The sequence below is a fragment of the Ursus maritimus genome, unplaced genomic scaffold (assembly GCF_017311325.1).
Source record: "Ursus maritimus isolate PB19 unplaced genomic scaffold, ASM1731132v1 scaffold_19, whole genome shotgun sequence".
Lineage (NCBI taxonomy): Eukaryota > Metazoa > Chordata > Mammalia > Carnivora > Ursidae > Ursus > Ursus maritimus.
Genome location: NW_024424341.1, coordinates 22,482,402 through 22,498,607, shown reverse-complemented (window position 1 = coordinate 22,498,607; position 16,206 = coordinate 22,482,402). Strand labels below are relative to the sequence as shown.

General features: G+C 57.8%; 1 protein-coding gene across 1 annotated transcript; it reads left to right on the top strand.

The window, feature by feature from the left end:
- The first annotated feature begins 849 nt into the window (after positions 1-849).
- On the top strand, positions 850-16,099 carry FHOD1 (formin homology 2 domain containing 1). The gene is made up of 22 exons (XM_040633442.1): positions 850-1,099; positions 8,013-8,119; positions 8,481-8,545; positions 8,868-8,935; positions 9,009-9,114; positions 9,188-9,282; positions 9,543-9,654; positions 9,741-9,835; positions 9,938-10,081; positions 10,195-10,340; positions 10,427-10,669; positions 12,159-12,274; positions 12,356-12,921; positions 13,250-13,405; positions 13,637-13,819; positions 13,906-14,025; positions 14,103-14,264; positions 14,677-14,867; positions 14,960-15,152; positions 15,242-15,404; positions 15,485-15,685; positions 15,759-16,099. Exons 1-22 carry the CDS (start codon positions 899-901, stop codon positions 15,839-15,841), a joined length of 3,516 nt encoding a protein of 1,171 aa, XP_040489376.1. The 5' UTR covers positions 850-898; the 3' UTR covers positions 15,842-16,099.
- The last annotated feature ends 107 nt before the right edge of the window (positions 16,100-16,206 follow it).

Sequence of the window (16,206 nt, the reverse complement as noted above, 5' to 3'; positions counted from 1 at the left end):
GGAAGTCTCATCACCTTTTCCATGAAAACAGAAGGGAACCTATCTTCTTCCCCGAAACTATGAGAAAACTCAGCCTATCGATTCCCTTCAAACTAAAAGGGATCCACTCACCTTTTCCCCCAAACCTGAGGGGCATTTGGCTTATCTCGCCCCAAACTGAGGAGGACCGTCTCCATTTTTCATTCAAGTTGAGGGGCATCCATCCCTCATCTTACCCCAAACTGAGAAAAACATGTTCTACCTCCTCACTCAAATTGAGTCATCACATCGTTTTCCCAGAGCTGAGGGGCACCCGTCCCTCTTCTTACCCCAACTAAAGGCAAATGATCCCACTTCTTCTTTCAAACTGAGTGGAATCTATTTTCACTTCTTGCTCCAAACTGAAAGGGATCCATCTCCCTGCTTTCCCCCAAATGACGGAATCCCATTCACTGCATCCCTCAGACTGAAGGAATCAGGACCATCTCGTCCCTAAACTCAGACCCGGCCGGCCATTATCTGAAGAAATTTCCGCCCCACCTGCCCGAATAACCCCTCAACAAGAACTCAGCCTCACCGCCATCAACCCCAAAGCAAACCTCCCCCGCCTGGGCACGCTCTTGAAGGCGGGACGCGAGCTCGGGTTTTCCCGCCCGCAGAGCCAGTGAACTAACGGGATCACGATCGCGCCCTCTGAGTGGCTGGCGGCAAGCCCCGCCCCCAGCAGTGGATGCCCCTCCTGGCGCGTTCAGGGAAGACTCTTGGCTCCACCCCCTTCCTCGGCCCCGCCTCCGTCTGGCTCCGCCTCTCCTCAGCGGCGTCCGGTCCAACCCGACCCAGACAGCTGAGCTAGTTGAGCAGACGCCGCGGCGGGACCGGGACCCTCCCGGAGGCGCGCGGCGCGAGCCAGTGACAAACGATGGCGGGCGAGGAAGATCGCGGAGACGGGGACTCGGTATCAGTGTTGACCGTGCGGGTGCAGTACTTGGAGGACACCGACCCCTTCGCATGTGCCAACTTCCCGGAGCCGCGCCGGGCCCCCACCTGCAGCCTGGACGGGGCGCTGCCCCTGGGTGCGCAGATACCCGCTCTGCACCGCCTGCTGGCGGCGCCGCTAAAGGTGAGGGGGCCCGGAGAAAGATTGGGGGCGATCAAAGGTTCATGGCGCCATGAAAGCCTTTGGGAGGTATCCCTCGGGGAGAGGCTGGAGCGGGTACTCTACTGCGGGAAAGTCTTGGGCTGGGGACCTAAGGTCCACGCTGCCTGGCTTTCGCGGGACGCCTCTCAAGTTGAAGGCAGCTGAAGGGACATGGGAGTTTGTGGTCTGCGCCCCTCTGGCTGCCCCCTCGAAGTGAGGCCCACCGGGGGGATGTTTGGGTTCCCCTCGCTGCCTGTCTGCCGGAGTAACCGATCTGGATAAAGTGAAGGTAGATATTCGGGTGGTAGCGGACTAAAAGTTGGGGCTGGGGAAGGACCAGCTTCCACCTGCTTCAGGTGAGGTGGGGCGGGACCAAGAGGAGGGGCGGACCTGGGGCGGGCCACTGGGGGCGGCCAAGACTTCGAGCGGTTTCTGGAGGCTGGACTGGGTCCCGCCCGATAGAGTGTTGCCCCTGTAGGTGGGGGCCCCGCTTGGGAATGCCAGTAGAAGAGAGACTTCTCGGGGTGAGGTGAGTCTCCGGGAAGCTGTCTGGCCCGGGACACGCCGAGAGCTGATGGCTGCACTGGTGGAAAAGCCCTTTGAGTCACCGCCCCCACCATCCCGTACTCCCGCCGCAGCCGGCCCACGGCTAGAAGGGAGGGGGCGGGCCGGGCTAATTTTAAACCGCCAGCCTGCCCTAGTTTGCCTGCGTCCCGGAGCCGACTCGTGCACAGTGCTGGGAGAGGCCCTTTTCCAGATGGTTGGCCCTACCTCCCCTCCGGCTCCCTGCGCTCAGCCCCCTGCCGGCAGCGCTTTCCGGCGCGCTGGGTTTCCGGACCAGGACTCTGGGAGGCGCACTACTACCCCCCCTCCCCCCGGCAGCCAGTACACATCGAGTGGTGTGGAAAGGAGAGAGAGTTGGCGGGGTTGGCCTCCCCTGCTCCCAGCCTTAGCTGGGGGGCGAGTTGCGCAAACTTGGCCCCCAGGCCCGGGGTCTCCCCTGGAATGTGCCCCGGGCCCCCAGCCTGCATTCCTCGCTCTGCGGGCCGGCCCCGCCTCTGAGCGCGGGCGGGAGAGTTGGTGAGATTATTGGCCGGGGGAGTGGCGCGTGTCCGGGCAGAGCCCGGCTTCAAGGCCACGGCTTGAAGGTTGCAGCACACTGCCCACTTGAGAGTTTTGATGCAACCCCTTTTGTCCTGCCCTGTTCAGAGGGTCAATCTGAGGTGGGCCTGGAAGGAGCACGACCAGCCCGAGGCCACCTTCAATTCAGGATGGGCGCTGGAGAGGGTGTGTTGAGCCGAGTAGGTTCCTGCCTTCAGGCTTCTGGAACTCCTGGTGGTGAAATAAGCCTGGAGCATTACAGAGAACATAGTATTCCTCCCACTCCCCACTCTAGGACATGATTCCCAATAAGGGGCAGATTTGGGAGGTCAGTGACAGAAAAGACCCACCCTTTTTCCTCCCCTCATTTAGGGACCCATCTCCCTGCTGCACCTGGTGCTCTGTACTCCTTAGCTAAAGACACTACAGAGCTCAGATGGAGAATGTGTTAAGTACTTCCCAGCTCAGAGATTCCTGGTCTCCCCACCTTTAGGATCTCCCACTTGGTGTACCTGAGGACTACCAGATCTCCCACAGGCAGGATATGCTGGTGGGCACACTGAGTTACCACTGTGCCTGTAGCCAGAATTTCCTGGGGCTGGCAGCTCTGCCAGGAATGGTCAGATACACTGTGATGTGCTCATCCCAAATATAAACTGTGACCACAACCCCAGAATAGAAGGCTGGAGGAAGAAGGGTTGAGAATAGGGTAGGGGCAGGGCATCAGAGAGCTGAGAGAGGGGGAGCAGGGCTTCTCCTTGCAGGAAATGTCACAGCGGGTTCCTCCCCTACTCCTATAAGTGCATGCCCCAGGGGCACAGACATGACTCAAGCTTGCCTACAGGGCCCTATAGAGGGGAGAGGTATCCCAGAAACCCAGGCATTCCCATCCCAGGCCTAGAGCAGAAGGAAGAGGGAGGGATCTCCACTCAATACTTTATCCTCTGTACATTTGTCCAGTAGGGGAACAGGACACAGCCAAGTGATGACATCTGCCCTCCCACTCTGGGCACTGACCATCATCCCTGCAGACCCTGCTCCCTCCCTGGGAATGTAGGAAGGCCCCGCCCACTTTCTCTCTGGAGTTCCACCCCACAAACCCCATTGGGCTGGGCCTAGCCACTAGAGTTCCCCTGGGGGCTTCCTTTTTAAACCGTTTAGAGCTTTCAGATCTGAGAAGACCTTGCTCATTTCCTCCTCCTCTAGGAGGAAGCTCCTTGCCACAGCCTCTGACTCATCTCCTGGCCTTGGGTGGGAGCAGGAGGGGTGAGGGAGTGGGGAGGGGTCCTGGCAGTGCCTTGGGCCATGCCTGGTGTCCTCAGGGGAGAATATAGGAGTATTTGTCTTCCCTCTGTGTACAGTTCTCACAGCCCAGGGACCTGCCCCTGCCTAGAGGAGAACCTGACCCTCTGGCCTTGCATTTCATCTCTTTACCCAGAGGTCGGCTACATTTTGATTTTCAGGGCAGTGCCTCAGGAGCCCTCTGACACCTAAAGGCCCTGCCACATCTGAGATAGCGTTGACTTCTCCCTGGGTTCTGGGTGGAGAGACCTGAGGGCTGCTCTGACCCTGATTCAAAGGCCCAAGGAGCCCCCTACTTCTAGCAGCAAGGACAGCCCTAGAAATCTGTCCCAGTTACTCTGTTTCCCCAGCTGTGGCTAAAGATTAGAGGAGGACAGGGGTGGCACTGTCCTGGAATGTTTCTTGACCTTGAACCCTCCCTACTCCAGCCTCAGTTTACCTCAGGAGCAGTTGTTGCAAGGGGGCTAAAGTGTGAACCTGATCTGCTGGGACAGGGACCAACTGGAGGGGTCCCAGAGGAGTCTTAAGGGTAAGATGGGGTGCTCTGGTGATGAACCGAGCCCTTTATTTCCCTGATATGGAGGTCTTTTGGGGAGACTAGAAGATTGGGATGTGGACATGAGCCATGGCCGCCTTCTAGCTTTCTCTGGGGCCATCATCCATGTCTAATTTACTGATCATTCTGGGCCAGGGCGTCTGGGATGCAGCCTGGTGAGGGACCCCAGGACCTAGGTCCTTGCAGATGTAGGCACTGTTACCTCAGTGTGTATGATGTGTATGTTCATTTGTGTTCCCTTGCTACAACTGGGAGGACCAGTTTGGGGTATTTGCAGAGTCCAGAAAGCTGAGGGGTGGTCTTCAGCCCTTGGCAATACTACATGCTCCAGCCCTCCCCCACCTCCCCTCCAGGGCTCCCTGCAGCACTTCCAAAGTCCATCTACCCAAGATCTAGGTTATTTAGCCCTGGTTCCATTCCTAGTTGTGCAGCCTGGGCCATATTCACTGAGTTTCTGAGCCTTGGTTTCCTCACCTGGAAAAGGATTATCAGGAGAAGGGCACCTGGCTGGCTCAGTTGGTAGAGCATTTGACTCTTGATCTCAGGGTCGTGGGTTCAAGCCCCACTTGAGCATAGAGATTACTTAAATAAATAAAACTTAAAAAAAAAAAAAAAGGAATAGCAGGAGAATCAAACAACTAGGCAACCTGGTATGTGACACAGAGGAGGCATAACTAATATGGGTTTCCCTCCTCAAGGCCCATCCGGGAAGTCATGGTCTAGTTGGAAACCCAAGATAACAGGAGGAGGGTCTCATATTTAAAGTTTGTTTGTTTGTTTGTTTGTTTGTTTAAGTAATCTCTACACCCAATGTGGGGCTTGAACTCATGACCCTAAGATCAAGAGTTGCATGCTCTCCAAATGAGCCAGCCAGGCGCCTCAAGGGTCTCATGTTTATAGGAAACCAAAAGAAGGAAGCAGTTAGCAAAATTATTTCCTAAAACAGGAGTCCTTCAGCATATAATTCTGCCCTCTTCTCCATCTTCTTTCCCTGCCCCTGGTGTGTTCGTTCTCGCCTGATTTGCAGTTAAAAAATATTTTAGGGAGTAGCCACCATGGTCCCTGAAGTTTAGCCCTGCATTTAAAACCATATGTAATGAGTTGGTTTAGGCTGTCAGAAAAGCCTGAGCCCAGAGAGCCAAGAGAAAAGTGGGCTGGATGCTGAAGGGGAAGGCTGGGCCTGGGAAGAATGGAGAGGACTCTACTCCAAGACAGACACAGAGAAGCGTGCAAGACAAGAACCAGGAGGGAGTCAAGGATGTGGGCCCACACAGGCCCTGTGCTGACCCTGAGCACTGTCAGCAGGCTTATTCTGGCCTGGCCCAGCCCCAGGGTGTGAGAAACAAGCCCCAGAGGTTTGGCTCTCAGAAGGGTGACCCAAGCGAGGGGCCAGGGGTGTGAGGGACAAGCACCACCCCACTGGCAGGAAGTCTCTGTTCTTTGCTACCTTAGCCCACCACCCCCATCTCCACCCGGGACAGGCAGCTGGGTTGGGGCGGGGGGGGGGGCACCATCCTGGAGGCTTTGGGAAGTCCTGTTACCTCAGGACTTCTCTAGGGAGGCCACTGCTGCCACCATGGAGGGAAAGGGGTTAAACCTGCTCACCTGAGGCTGGGTGATGAGCACTTGACCTTCAGGACCTTACCCCAAATACATGCAGGCATTCTAGAAGAAGAGGGCCGTTCCCTGCTCGCTTGGGATTAGAGCACACAAGCGTGCTTGCAGGAGGACAAGAGAGCCTGAGGGAGCCGAGCTTTCTGGGGGTGTGCTTCTTGGACCTGTGCTCCAGCAGAGCAGATATATATATATACCAGACCATGAACCTGGGTGTGGAAGTACATACCAGGTATAATCCGATCACCCCTCCAGTGTTTACCTTTACAGCACTCCACCCCTCTCCTTGCTTAGCACTCATGGCAGTTGTACTTCTACATTTATTTGTGGCCTTTTTCTGAGGCGAGCCTGCCTGCCTCCCCAGCTGCACTGGAAGGCAGGAAAAGCAGAAGCAGTGTCTTCTTCCACGCTATGTCTTCAGCACCTAAAACCAGCCTGGTTCATGAATGTTTGAATGAGTGAGCTATTCTATATATGTGTGATTTGGGGGATCCCTGAAGGGATTTGTTGCTCTGGGGCTGGGGCGGGGTGTGTGGATATGTTTCTCTAGGGTCCCAGAATCCTCTAGTCCAAGGTGGAAGGAGATGCAGCTGTGCCTGGATGGGGGTGGGGTCAGCAGGCTGCTGAGTCACCATGTGGGAAGAGAGATCAGGAGGAATGTGGGGCTGCCCTCAGCTGAGCTGGCCCGAGACGGAGTACCCCAGCCCTGGGGCCTTGCCACCCCATCTCAGGCCCATTCCTAGTAGGCCCTGGAGAAGATGACTCTGCTCCCAGGGAGGGGAGAGGCCAGGCCCGCCCAAGGCGCCCAAGGGAAGGCAGGCAGCCAGGCAGGAAGTGGGACAGAGAACAGGCTGGAGTGTTTGTCCTATGTCCCATGTCCCAGGCGAGACGGGGTGGGGGAGGGGGGCTGGAAGAGAGGGGGTGTCACCCAAGGGCCTCAAGGCTGAATTGCTAGGAAGAAGCTGGGTCAGGCTCTCAGGCATGAGCAGGGGTGCAAAGCAGAAACAGGGTAGGGGCAGGAGCGGGACTCCCTCCCCCCCCCAGGGGACCAATAGTATCTGGAAGCCCTTGGACTAGGCCCAGAGCAGGGCAGGGCTGACAGAACAGCAGGACAAATGATGGCATTGACTTTCCCAGTAAGATGGAAGCCAGAAAACACCCTGCTTCTCCAGAGGGGGGCTCTCCCTGGGCCATGGTATGTCAAGGAGCAGGACCACTCAATTCAAGGGGACTTTGCTGAGCCCCACATACCGGCTCCGTGCTAGGGGGGAGGTGTCTCGAAGAGGCACAGTGCTACCCTCAGACACTTCAGTAGGCCTCTCTACAGGTTCTTCTCGACAGGCCAGTGTCACGCCTCGTGGTGGTGGTGGACAGGAGCCAGGCTGGGGGTACAGTGGAGATACATGGGAAGCAGACACATGAATAGATCATGTGCCTTGTACAATGCAGGTTTCAGGGACCCAGTGCAGACTGAGTCAGATCCTAAAACCTGGTTTTCAATAGGCCCCTTGGAGGCCTCTGAGATCCAGCTCACTTGGGGCAGAGCAAAGACCCTGAGGCCTAGAGGGACTGACAGCCTATGGATTACCCGAGGCTCCTCGTGGTCTCAATTCGGGGAGACGTCACACCCACGCACACCTCCCAGCTGGGTTTGCACCAGCATTCCTAACACTTTCTCCCTGGGCTTGAATGCTTTGTGGATACAGCTTATCACCCCCAGGGCTGTGAACTTCCTCGAAAGCAGGAACTTCCTCCCATCTTGTCTCTGTTCCTCTTCCTTATTCATGTTCATTAGCTCAACAGTGTTTAGTGAGCACTTACTGTGAGCCAAATGCTGTGCTAGGCTCTGCAGATATAGCATGGGGCAAGACAGACACAGTGCCTGAACCCAGAGAACTCATGGTTAGTGGGGAAGAAGAGTAGTGTCTAGGATATTGTAACACTGTGTGGAAGGCCTCACACATGGGAGCTTCACACGTAGGGTCGAATGGTAGGGTCGAATGGGTTGCGTAGCATTGGCTAGAGGAGTCCAGGAGAGCATTCCAAAAAAGCATTACCTAATCTGAAACCTGCAGAATGGGGAGGTGTTAGCTGGAAATCATGGCATGTACAAAGGGCGAGAAAGCTGGTACCTGAGGTGGATGGGCACTGCGCATTGTAAGCCTGTGAGAAATGGCTGCCGAAGGAATGCGTGGCTATAGTGCACACCCTGTGGTATGCCACTCTGCCAGCTCTCTGAGGGGGAGGCAGGAGGTCATGGGGTCTCCATACATACCCCTGCCACCTCTTTCCAGCCCTGACAGCTGTTCCCTTTGCCTCTAGCTGGAGGACTGTGCCCTGCAAGTGTCTCCCTCTGGATACTACCTGGACCCTGAGCTGTCTCTGGAAGAGCAGCGGGAGATGCTGGAGGGCTTCTATGAAGAGATCAGGTCAGAGCTGATGGGCCCAGGAAGGCAAGGCTGGCCCCTGCCCTTGCTTCCATCGGGGGCTGGCTCAGGTGTCAGCAGCCAAGACACCTGATCTCTAGCCTGGGTTGTGAGTGACCTCCTGCCACCCCAGGGGACTATGCCAGGGGAATCCCAAGGTCTGGCCAGTGTTACCTGATGCCCAGGATGTGAGGGGGGAGCTCTCACACATCCCTGAAATACCTATGTTTGCACAAACCCTCTTGTTGGGGAGGAAGGAGTTGAGCCAGGGTTGGCATGTGGGGTGGTCTTTAGCTGCCCTGGTGTGGGGGCAGGGACCCTGAGGAATGGCCTGGAAACTGCTGACTAGGCTGCTTGATTCCAGCAAAGGGCGGAAGCCTACACTCATCCTGCGTACTCAACTCTCTGTGAGGGTCAATGCCATCCTGGGTAAGTGTATGAGGGCATTAGAGTCCAGGAATCCCCCTCCCCAGCCCCGCTGGCTCAGTTTCTTTCAGGCCTGTGCTGGACAGTGGACAAGGCACATGAAGACAGGATGTGTGGCCCCTCCCCATTCCTATCCTGACCTCTCCTTCCAGGGCCAGGGCTGATGCTGCAGCTAAACCACGATGGGGCTTGCCCAGAGTCAGGGAGTGGAGGAGGAGGTTGGGGGTTCAAGAGTACTAGAATATTCTTTGGTGGGGGATTGTGTCCCAGTAGAGGAGGGTGTCTGTGCCCCCTTGAGGTTTCCATGCCCACCTACCCCTTGCAGAAAAGTTGTATGGCTCCAGTGGCCCTGAGCTGCGTCGCTCCCTCTTCTCACTAAAGCAGATCTTCCAGGTGAGGCCCAGAAGTGGGCTGGGGGTGGGCGTCCAGCCTGAGCCCTGCTTAAACTCCCCCATGGTGTCCCCAGGAGGACAAGGACCTGGTGCCTGAATTTGTGCACTCGGAGGGGCTGAGTTGCCTGATCCGTGTGGGTGCTGCTGCCGACCACAACTATCAGAGCTACATCCTCCGAGGTTAGCCCCATCCCTCCCCTATGACCCCTGCCTTCGGCGACCCCTTACTCACCTCTTGTCCCTGTGTCCCCAGCACTAGGCCAGCTGATGCTGTTTGTGGATGGGATGCTGGGGGTGGTGGCCCACAGCGAGACTGTGCAGTGGCTGTACACACTGTGCGCCAGTGTGGTAAGTGGCCCTCCGCACAGCCATGCACCCTTTTCCCACTGCCTTGACCTCGGTCTCCTTCAAAGTGGGCTGGAATGGAGTGAGTCTGAGGCTCCCCCTCTAAGCCTAGAAGGCACTCCAACACCTGGGCCTGGGGCCAGGGTCTTTCTGCTTGGACTCTCCTTTCTGGGTCCAGCCCCAGAAGCCCTTACCCCTCCGCACCAGGAGCTGGCACAAGGCTGGCCCAAGCCCTGCTCATATGTGGTGACCCCTCCCCCCAGTCTCGCTTGGTGGTGAAAACGGCCCTGAAGCTGCTGCTGGTGTTTGTGGAATACTCTGAGAACAATGCACCACTGTTTATCCGCGCTGTCAACTCTGTGGCCAGCTCAACAGGTGAGAGACTGTCTCTTCCTCCCCCACCACTCAGAGCCCTCTCTCCTACCTGTCCCTTCATGATTACTTCCCTTTCTGTGTGTTAGGCTCTCTTCCTTGGGCCAATCTGGTGTCTATCCTGGAGGAGAAGAATGGCGCTGACCCTGAGTTGTTGGTGTATACAGTCACCCTCATCAACAAGGTGGGGTGGGGGGGCTGAGAAGTGGGGAGAACCAAGTGTCAGTTCTGGGCCCCTAAGGGTCTCCATCAGCCTTAGCCTTGCCCTCCCATCCGCACGCTCTAGACACTGGCAGCACTTCCGGACCAGGACTCCTTCTATGATGTGACGGATGCGCTGGAGCAGCAGGGCATGGAGGCTCTGGTCCAGCGCCACTTGGGTGCCTCGGGCACTGATTTCGACCTGCGCACACAGCTTGTGCTCTATGAGGTAGGCCGGGCCATCTGGGCGCGACTGGAAGGGAGGGAAGAGGCGCAGTTCCCCAGCACCCCACCCTACCTGTGCGGGTCTCAGCGGCTCAGATCTGGGTCCACCTCCACTAGAATGCCCTGCGGTTGGAGGATGGAGACATTGAAGAAGCCGCTGCAGGTGGGCGGCGGGAACGCAGAAAGCCCTCTTCTGAGGAGGGCAAGAGGAGCCGCCGGTCTCTAGAAGGCGGGGGCTGCCCTGTGCGCTCCTCGGAGCCTGGGTAAGAGAGAACTTGCCTTCACACGTTGGGGTGCAGGGGGTGATCTCCCTGCAGCCGCCTTGGCCGTTGACAGGCCCCGCCTCCAGCCCTGCAGGCCCCGCCTCTAGCCGCACAGGCCCCGCCTCGCCGACAGGCCCCGCCTCGCCGACAGGCCCCGCGGACCCCGCCTCAACGGTAATCTCCACCTACTCTGCTGGCCCTGCCCTGTCAACCGGTCTGGCCCCCAGCCCCGTGGGCCCAGCTTCGGGCCTCTGTACCTCGGTGAACCTCTTTCCTGCCATCTCCGTGGGGTCCTCAGCCGACACCTCCAGCGAGAGGAGCATCTACAAGTAAGTAGGGAGACAGAGGCTGCCCCTAGAGCCCTCTCTCCAGCTGTCCCTCCACTCTGAGCCCCTCCACAGGCCCTCTGCCTCCTCTGCCCAAACTCCTCTGCCCAAACGCGTGCTTTCTCTTTCTTTCCAGACTTCACCAAACTGCTCCTGTTTGGTAAGTGACTGCTGGGGGGTGGAGTTCTGCTCTGACTGGACCTCTTCCTCCTGTTGCTTGTCTTCATCTCTTTCTGGCATTCTGCCTGCCCTTGCCCCTTTGTTGTCTGTCCCCTTGCCCCCCTTGTTTCTCCGTTGCTCTCTTGACTCTCTTGTTCTGCTCCATCTTTGTCTCTTACTGCACCCTGTCTGCGTCACGTCAGTCTCTCCTCTCCATTTCCAGTTTCCTCATGTCCTGCCTCCTCCACACCTCCTCTCCCCACTGGGGCTGGGAAGGAACCCCTGGTATTACTGCCGAGCTCTGTGGGGGTACAAGCAGCTGGGCTTTGGAGTGGAGCAGGCATCACAATTACCATCTCTTCCTCTCATCCCCCCCACCCAGGGCCCCAGAGAGCCCACCTGTCCCTCAGTCCCCTACTGAGCAGGCCAGGCTGGAGTAAGTACAGAGGCCAGCCTGCCAGGCCTGCCATGTGCTCAGGGCTTCAGCGTTGCTTCCCCCAGCGGGGGTTCCATATGCCTCATGCAGCCAGAGCTGGGGGACTCTCAGGCCCATCCTCTCCCAGACATATGTCTCCTCTGTTATCCAAGGGGTAGGGAAGCAGTTCCATAGTGGTCCCTGTGCTTCGATAGTGACACCTTAGCAGCTTCTACCAGAAATGAGGACACAGACTCCCAACCTGGAGCCCATTCTCCCAGGAATAGGGCAGGGGGGCTGTCTAGGGTGCTGTACAGTGTGGGGGTAGAGGAGCAACCTAGGACTGAGGGAAGGGCAGGGACTGAGGGCCAACAGAGGCTGGAGGGGCTAAAAAAAAAAAAAAAGGGGACTGGATCACATTCATTATTTCAACATAAACTGAGTGCCTGTTGTGGTAGCTCAGTCAGTAAAGCATGAGACTCTTAAGCTAAAGCCTGTTGTTTACCAGGCCCTTACCTAGGCATGGGTCATATCTCTCAGAAGCTGCCAGACATGGGACAGCCTGTTGTGCCCATTGGGACAGCTATGCCCTTCCCCTGCTCTGAGGGTCCTTGTCTAGAATCAAGACAGTGAGCATGCATGAACAGCAGCAAAATTCAAGTTAGATGTTAAGCAGAACTTTTCCCCATATGTTGAACTGGGGATGCTGGGTTGGCATTGACCCTCCTCAGATATGGAGGCCTGAACAGGGGCTGGCCTTGGGGTTAAGTCCTGGGTCTGCTCGGCGCATGGACTGTTCCCTGTGTGTCTTTGTGTGTGCCTGCAATTTGGGGCAGTGCCCAGGGGCCCAGCAAGGCATGTACACCGCCCTGGGCTGAGGTGTGTCAGACACCCTCACTGACAAGCGCCTCCCTCCAGAGCCCGGTTCCTGGAGAATGTGGCAGCGGCAGAAACAGAGAAGCAGGCTGCACTGGCCCAGGGCCGGGCAGAGACATTGGCTGGGGCCATGCCCGATGAGGCCGATGGACACCCAGGTGAGTGGGTGGGCAGAATCCACTCATGCTGCCCTGTTGCTCCACAGAGGGCATGATGCTGACACTGGTTCTTTATTCTAGATACGCGGGAACCATGGGGCTTCCCAGAACCAGGCCCTGCACCCAGAACACCTGAGAGCCCTGTCCCCCGAGGTCTGCTCCGGGCCCAGCGGAGCCTTGAGCCAGAGCCCAAGGTGCCACTGGCCCCACCAAGCCCCAAGGCTGAGCCCATTCAGGAGTTTCCTATCCGTGTACCCAAGCTGTGCATTGGAGACCTGGACTTCTCAGATCTGGGGGAGGATGAAGACGAGGACATGTTGAATGTGGAGGCTGTGGAGGCTGGGAAAGGGGTCCCACCCCCACCACCCCCACTACCTCCCCCACCCATCAAAGGCTCACTCTCACCACCTCCACCTCCAGCCGCCCCCCTTTCTCCTTCAGCACCTGATGGTCTAGCCCTCCCCACCAAGAGGAAGACAGTAAAACTCTTCTGGCGGGAGCTAAAGCTGGCTGGGGGCCAGGGAGGCTCTGGGAGCCATTTTGGGCCTTGCCCCACCCTGTGGGCCTCACTGGAACCTGTCTCAGTGGACACAGCCCGGCTGGAACACCTGTTTGAGTCCCGTGCCAAAGACGTGCTGCCTTCCAAGGTAAACCCACCCTTGTCTGCAGGGTAACCCCAGTGGAGACAGGAGGTAGTCAGAGCTTAAGGGTCTGAACTGCCGCTCATTTCCCACATGGGGGAACTGAGGCAAAGAATGGCATCGAGTCTTGTCTGAGGTTTCTCAACAAGGTATCTGCAGAGCCCTAACTAGAAATCTCAGCTCATCCCAAGGCCTTACACATCCCAGATCCCTGGTTGTGGGGTGACCCTACCATCTGGCCATTTAGAAGGGGGCTTTAAGAGTGCCCTCTTAGACTGTTGCACCAGCTAGTTCCTTTCCCAATCTCATACCACCCTTCTCCCCAACCTTAAAGAAAGCTGGTGAGGGCCGCCGGACAATGACCACAGTGCTGGACCCCAAGCGCAGCAATGCCATCAACATTGGCCTAACCACCCTGCCACCTGTGCATGTCATTAAGGCTGCCCTGCTCAACTTTGATGAGTTTGCTGTCAGCAAGGATGGCATTGAGGTGGGGATACCAGCTAGGGGTGTGGGAGGGAGGTGGGAGGTCTGGCCCTCTCCTTTGGTCAGTGGGCATTTCCTGTCCCTCCAGTGGTGGGCATGGGCTTGGTATTTCTACCGAGCAGTCCCCAGACCCTGGGGGGATCCCCCCAGATGACCTAGGGATGAATCCAAACCAACGCCTGAAGCCTCAGGCCAGGACTGAGGGGACTATATGGGGTGGTGGCTGCATTCTCAGAAACTGCTGACCATGATGCCCACGGAGGAGGAGCGGCAGAAGATCGAGGAGGCCCAGCTGGCCAATCCTGATGTACCCCTGGGCCCAGCTGAGAACTTCCTGATGACCCTTGCCTCCATTGGGGGCCTGGCCGCCCGCCTACAACTATGGGCCTTCAAGCTGGACTATGACAGCATGGAGCGGGTACTTAGATAATGGGGTGGGGTGGGAAATGGGGCAGGTGAGCACAAGGATCAGGTAGTTTGAGAGTCCCTCATCTCCCACTCCAGGAAATCGCAGAGCCACTATTTGACCTGAAAGTGGGCATGGAACAGCTGGTAAAAAATGCCACTTTCCGCTGCATCCTGGCCACTCTCTTGGCTGTGGGCAACTTCCTCAACGGTTCCCAGGTAAGTGGGTGCACGTGAGGGCTGGGGGCCAGGGCTGTGGAGCCAGCCAGGCCCAAGCTCAGATGGGATCCTTTCAGAGCAGCGGCTTCGAGCTGAGCTACCTGGAGAAGGTGTCCGAGGTGAAGGACACGGTGCGCCGGCAGTCACTGCTGCACCATCTCTGCTCCCTGGTGCTCCAGACCCAGCCTGATTCCTCGGACCTCTACTCAGAAATCCCTGCCCTCACCCGCTGTGCCAAGGTCAGCACGAGCCAGAGGCTGGACTAAGACCAGCCACGGAGATGAGGGAGTGCTGCTTCCTGGGGCAGGCTGTCCTTCCGTTAGGGCCGTTGTGCCAGAGCGTGTTCAGCTAGACGTGTCTGCGTGGGCTGTGTCCATGGCCAGAAACATTCTTTCCTCTATTGGCCTGGCTACACACACCTACTGTCTTTGGGTCTCCGTTTAGCCACCACTTCCCTCCGGAAAACTTCTGTGCTCCCCTTAGATTAAATGGACTTGTCTGTCTCCTGCATTAGACTGTGAGCTTTTGGAGGGCAGGAGGCAAGTCTTGGCTATCTGGGGCCCTAGGGCCCAAGCTGGCTGGCCTGACAGAGGCAGCCTCAGGTGGTACCTTTCTGTGGGGGGACAGCATGTGTACCCCCTCCTTTTCCAGGTGGACTTTGAGCAGCTGACTGAGAACCTGGGGCAGTTGGAGCGTCGGAGCCGGGCAGCTGAGGAGAGCCTACGGAGCTTGGCCAAGCATGAGCTGGCCCCAGCCCTGCGTGCCCGCCTCACCCACTTCTTGGCCCAGTGTGGCCGCCGTGTTGCCATGCTGCAGGTAGTGCACCGCCGTGTCTGCAACAGGTGGGCATGTGGGCCAGGGGGGCAGGACCGCCACCACCATCCCTCACACCCCATGCAGGACTCACCATCCCTCCCTACCCCAACCTGCCTAGGTTCCGTGCCTTCCTGTTGTACCTGGGGTACACGGCCCCGGCGGCCCGCGAAGTGCGCATAATGCAGTTCTGCCACACGCTGCGCGAGTTCGCGCTGGAGTACCGGACTTGCCGGGAACGGGTGCTGCAGCAGCAGCAGAAGCGGGCCACGTACCGTGAGCGCAACAAGACCCGGGGCCGCATGATCACAGAGGTGGGCACCCTTCCAGGTTTGGACTGCCCCCCGCCCCAACCCCGTGGCTTCCTTCCCCTGCTCCCAGCTCATCCTTCTGTCCTCTGCAGACGGAGAAGTTCTCAGGTGTGGCTGGGGAAGCCCCCAGCAACCCATCTGTCCCAGTGGCTGTGGGCAGTGGGCCAGGGCGGGGTGATGCCGACAGTCACGCCAGCATGAAGAGTCTACTGACCAGCAAGCCGGAGGACACCACACATGGCCGCCGCAGCAGAGGTGGGACCTATGGCCACTGGGAGCAATGGGCTTTGGGATCACCTTGACTTAACCTGACTTCCCCATCTGGCCTCCCTTAGGCATGGTCCAGAGCAGCTCCCCCGTCACGCCAACAGCAATGGGGCCCTCCACTGCATCCCCAGAAGACCCCCCAGGCTCCAGTATACCCAGTGACACTTCAGATGAGATCATGGACCTGCTGGTGCAGTCAGTGACCAAGAGCAGTCCTCGTGCCTTAGCTGCTCGGGAACGCAAGCGCTCCCGGGGCAACCGCAAGTCTTGTGAGTACTCCCCAAATGCCCACCACCCGCCTTAACCCCATCAACACCCTCCAACCCTGCTCTGTCCCTGCAGTGAGACGGACACTGAAGAGCGGGCTTGGAGACGACCTGGTGCAGGCACTGGGACTGAGCAAGGGTCCTGGCCTGGAGGTGTGAAGGCGCTGCTTCCAGGACACCTACCTATCAGGGCCCCAGCCTGCAGTGCCAGAGGCTAGAGAGTGACGAGGGATCAGCAGAATTTTGGGCCTCTTCTCAACCCCCAGGCCACTCTGTGCCCAGTGGACAGTCCCTCGAGCAGTATTAGCTGTGCGTGCCTGTGTGCAAGTGTGTGTCTGTGTGTGTGTGTGTGTATGTGTACACGTACTTGTATGAGCTCCCTGAATACATGGAGTATAATAAAGTTTTCCTAGCCAACCCAAGAGCCTTTCCTTTTTTCAAGGCACACACTACACTCGGTGGGTGGCAGGAGGCTAATACCAAAGGACTGGCTCTTTCTGCCTCGCCCTTCATTATCACCCACA